The sequence below is a fragment of the Clupea harengus genome, chromosome 15 (genome assembly GCF_900700415.2).
Source record: "Clupea harengus chromosome 15, Ch_v2.0.2, whole genome shotgun sequence".
NCBI lineage: Eukaryota > Metazoa > Chordata > Actinopteri > Clupeiformes > Clupeidae > Clupea > Clupea harengus.
Window position 1 is genome coordinate 25,458,616 of NC_045166.1, and position 5,000 is coordinate 25,463,615.

At 48.8% G+C, this 5,000-nt stretch overlaps 1 protein-coding gene across 4 annotated transcripts in view; it reads left to right on the forward strand.

The window, feature by feature from the left end:
• cdc42bpab (CDC42 binding protein kinase alpha (DMPK-like) b) overlaps positions 1–5,000 on the forward strand; it is a 70,382-nt gene that overhangs the window by 58,017 nt on the left and 7,365 nt on the right. For all 4 annotated transcript variants that reach the window (XM_031581513.2, XM_031581514.2, XM_031581517.2 and 1 more), the window contains 5 exons: positions 304–366; positions 1,028–1,326; positions 2,450–2,783; positions 4,606–4,703; positions 4,901–4,985. In XM_031581513.2, coding sequence (XP_031437373.1) covers positions 304–366; positions 1,028–1,326; positions 2,450–2,783; positions 4,606–4,703; positions 4,901–4,985 — 879 coding nt within the window. The remainder of the gene's footprint in view (positions 1–303; positions 367–1,027; positions 1,327–2,449; positions 2,784–4,605; positions 4,704–4,900; positions 4,986–5,000) is intronic.

The window sequence follows — 5,000 nt, forward strand, 5'->3', positions numbered from 1 at the left end:
TCATTATCAATATCTCTCTCTCTCTCTCTCTCTCTCTCTCTTTCTCTCTCTCTCTCTCTCTCTCTGTCTTTATATTCCCCCTATTCCCTTGATCTTTTAGTTTTTTTTCATGTGTGTCTATTTGCTTTCTATTATTCCTGTTTCAATTATCTATCTATTTTTGTAAAGATTTGTCCTCCCTATGTGTCTGCAGTATGTAGAGTGTTTTCTCTCCCTCTCCCCAGTCCTCTGATGTCTTAGTTTGGTGTCATATCTCAAGTGTCTCACACACATGTCGCCTCTGTCACACTGCTCTCCCTTCAGATCACGAGCGCGTTGCCCTTGGCAATGAAGAGGGCCTGTTTGTCATCCACGTCACCAAAGACGGTAAAGCGCAAATCCATTCCGTCGCCTAGAAACAGAAGCGTGTGTAGCCACTGTGGTCCACTGTCAGAGGAGATTTAGCCAGACAGACGGGTATAGCTTCCAGGGATCCCTTCCATCAGATGTGTGGTGTTGTGTGTGTGTGTGTGTTTTTTTTTTTCTTCAGTTGTAATTCACTTCCAATTGTGTCAGTTCTGCCAGAAACAGGGCTTGCTGTTTGACTTTTTGTCCTTGTTGACTTCCAGACTGTCAGAGATCTATTGAGCATGCCTTTGTTGTTGAAGTGTTTGTTCTGCTCCGGGGGTCTGCTGAATGACAGAAAGCTCTCACCAGAGAGTATGAAAGAATCTAAAGCTGGCATGGATGGAGACTGTAGTTTCCTGAATGAATTCAAGCACACAGGATTCGCTAATTGTCATAGCGTTTAGCCTCCACAATTAGCGAATCCATAAGTACCAATTTTCCACAGTAGCAGGACTCACTCAGACTTCATTGCTTTCTAAATCTAAACCTGTACACATCCCAGCTGGACCAGCCCTGACCTTGTGCCCTCTGTCCCCAAACACACACACACACACACACTCACACACTCACTACATATACACATTCACACACACACACACATATACACAACACACATATACATAATCACACTCCCATGCAGAGATCATCCGGGTGGGCGACAGTAAGAAGGTCCACCAGGTGGAGCTGATCGGGCCCGAGCAGCTGCTGGCCGTGGTGTCCGGGCGGAATCGGCACGTGCGGCTGCTGCCGGCCGCCGCGCTGGACGGCCGCGACAGCGAGCCCTTCAAGCTGGCCGACACCAAGGGCTGCCAGGCGCTGGCATGGGGCCAGGTGCGCCACGGCGCCCTCACCTGCCTCTGCGTGGCCATGAAGCGGCAGGTCATCATCTACGAGCTCAACCGGAGCAAGAGCCGACACCGCCGCATCCGAGAGATCCAGGTGAGATCCAGGAGTGTGGGGTCAGCAGCACAGGGTGTGTGTGGTGATGTCATGATGCCCGTGATGCCTGGTCCTTGGTTCTCTGCGTCCTTGAATACTCTACTCCAGTGGTTCCCAAACTTTTTACAGTCCCGTACCCCTTCAGACATTTAATCTCCAGCTCATTTTGTTCACCCAGAGGTAGATTGATGGCTTTAAATGAGTGAATAAAATGTGCCACAAGTGACCCAAACCTTCTAAGGTTGTTGTTTGCCAGCCATCAACAGAACAGAAGACTAAAAAAACATTATTTGCAGGCGATTGGGAAGATGAGCGAATTCATTTGACAGGCTACGGAGGTCTGTGTTGAATAGGGGGGCGTGGCCGGAGCGGAGTTCAGCACAGACGTGACATTTTCTTAGTGGTTTTGTTTTGTAATTAATTCTTGTTCATCGTTGCGATCGTTGTTGTGTTTATAAGAAAGAAATACACCCCTGCAGGACAAAATACAGGGGAATTTGGGCGATTTTGATGCACAAAATGATGTTTCGGTCTGAAAGTTGCAATTCTGTTTCAAACGGTACATTCTGCGAATTCCGTCCGTTTTCTGTTATCGCGGAAATTTTCTCCCCGCGTACCCCCTGAACCACCCTGTACCCCAGTTTGGGAACCGATGCTCTACTCGAAACCCCTTGAAATAGTTCATTTCAAATTTGAAGAGCACAACAGGCTTTGTAATTGTAGTAACAGTTACTACAAATCAGAGAGTGTATGGAAAGTGCTCCCATACCCCTACTAGAGTGCCTGAGGTTTCTTGTCATGTCTGTTGCCTTTTTCACCTGTTAAGAACATTTTGGAAGCAAGCTTCATTGATACAGGTTTATTCAAAAAGGCATTGATGTGGCATTCAAGTGTATTTGCTCATGTTTAGCTGAAGCTCAGTTTTAATATAAATTATTTGATAAACACCCTAGAACACATTTATAACACAGCCATTAAGTCTAATGCCAGTTTGTTGGATTGGTACATACATGTGGCGCCTCATCCCTATGTTGGTTGGTCTGCTAAAGAAATGATGCTTATCTACAATATGACCTTTAACCTTTCAGTCATGCCAATCCACCATCCCCTCTCTGTATTGCAGGTGCCGGGCGCGGTGCAGTGGATGGCAGTGCAGAGCGAGCGTCTTTGCGTGGGCTGGCAGGCCGGCTTCGCCCGCTACAGCCTGCCGGGCGAGGGCTTGACGGGCGCCTCGTCGGGCGCCTCGTCGGGCTGCGTGAGCCTGCTGCACCCCGAGGACCCCACGCTCACCTTCCTGGGGCAGCAGGTGGGGCCGGGGGGCGACGCCCTGTGCGCGGTGGAGCTCTCGCCCAAGGAGCTGCTGCTCTGCTTCGGCAGCCTGGGCATCTACGTGGACTGGCAGGGCCGACGCTCCCGGCAGCAGGAGCTGATGTGGCCCGCCGTGCCCACTGCCTGCTGTGAGTGTGCCCGCGGGGTGGGGAGGAGTGTGTGTGTGTGTGTGTGTGTGGGTGTGGGTGTGTGGGTGTGTGTGTGTGGTTGTGTGTGTGTGGTTGTGTGTGTGGGTGGGTGGGTGGTTTTGTGTGTGTGTGTGTGGTTGTGTGGGTGTGGGTGTGGTTGTGTGTGTGGGTGGGTGTGTGTGTGTGTGGGTGGGTGTGTGTGTGTGTGTGTGTGTGTGTGTGTGTGTGTGTGTGTGTGGCTGTGTGTGTGTGTGTGTGGGTGTGTGTGTGTGTGTGTGTGTGGGTGTGTGTTTGTGTGTTCGTGTGGTGTGTTTGTGGGACTGCTAAAAGGGGGAGTGAAATGTCTGTGTGTGTGTGTGTGTGTGTGTGTGTGTGTGTGTGTGTGTGTGTGTGTGTGTGTGTGTGTGTGTGTGTGTGTGTGTGTGTGTGTGTGTGTGTGTGTGTGTGTGTGTGTGTGTGTGTGGTTTTATGTATGTATATGTGCATGTGGATACATACCTGTGTGTGTGATGTATGTGTGAGTCTCTGTCTAGGGTGTCAGGATGGGTTGGGTTGTGTGTGTGTGTGTGTGTGTGTGTGTGTGTGTGTCTAAACGCAGGCAGTAGGTATGAGCTTCCAGAGGTGTCCACTACATGCTCCGCTTCATCCTACAACCTCCTACCACCCCCAGTAGCTGTCTTTCTCTCTGTCACTGGCCTTATATGCTGTCGTCTTTCTCTCCGTCACATTCTCACTTTGCTCTTCTCTCCTGGCCCTCCCACTTTCTGTTCATCTAGGAGTCTCTGTCTTTCTTCCTCCCTCCCTTGATCTGTTCTTTATTTTCTCTTACCCTTTTTTTTTATTATCTAGTTTTTTTTCCTTGACACTTATCTTTTAAGATCCACTAGTACTTAGAGGTCCCTTTAGTGTGAGGCGCACTTCCACTATGCCCCAGCAGGGGGCAGTGTTTCCTGCTTCCATCCCAGGAACAGGATGTGTTGTAAAGCGGAACGTGTAGAGGACCCGAATCTGGGAGTGGCGGGTCACACGCCTCTCGCTGGCGAGCTCCCATTCTACATTTACATTTACATTTACATTTAGTCATTTAGCAGACGCTTTTATCCAAAGCGACTTACATATGTGCGACTTACAAGGTATACACAATTTTTACATTTACACTGATGGCACACTGCACATCAGGAGCAATTAGGGGCTCAGTGTCTTGCTCATTCTAGTGTTCTTTCTCCCTTTTCTAGTGTATGATAAGAAAGACTGAAAGATGAAAGACTCTTCTATTGTGCTGTTTTGTATGAGCCTAGTAAATCACCTCAAAGCCCCAGTCGGTTATAATCACCACCTCACAGGCTCTGTAGTATACCACATCAATCACAGCCTTCCAGTTAGTTGTACCAAACACCTACAGCATCTAAAAACCACCAGCCTGAACTCAACCCCTTTAACCTGGGTGTTGGTGGGAAAGGTCATGTACCATTCTCCCTCCCATCCTCATGAAACTCTGTAGCGCTGCCTCATAGGCTCAGCATCAGCTGTGCTGTTGCCATGGGCACAGAGGAGAGACCCGTTTGCAAGCGTCACTTCAAACCAGCGATGACCCAAAAATAAACTCTCCATCAGAGATCCACACAAGTGTAAAACATCTTTACCCAGCCAAATCAGGAATTACAGGGATGTTTTAGCCCCTAGCATTAGCCTGTGGTAAGAGTAAAGTAAAAAAAAAACTTTTATAGTTTTAGAGTTCATACGACTGTTCCTGGATCAGTGGTTATATAGGGCCTTGGCATTAGCTTTGCTTATCGTGTTTGCTCCGTGTAACCCACTACAGGCTACAGTGCCCCCTATCTGTCGGTGTACAGTGAGAACGCGGTGGATGTCTTTGATGTGAACAGCATGGAGTGGATCCAGACCATCCCGTTGAAGAAGGTCCCTGATTGGCACCATTATTATTCATTTAAAATGACTAATGTGAAGGTTTTCCACAGCCCAGATATACCACACAGATACGCATACACAACAACACAATGTGGCTGTAGTAACACACACACACACACACGTTGAAGTCATTCTAAGTCCTGAGAGGAATATGAATGTGTGTGTGTGTGTGTGTGTGTTGGTTACAGGCTCGGCCCTTGAACACGGACGGATCACTGAACTTGCTGGGATGGGAGACGGTGCGACTGGTCTACTTCAGGAACAAAACGGCGGGTAAGAGTGTCACAT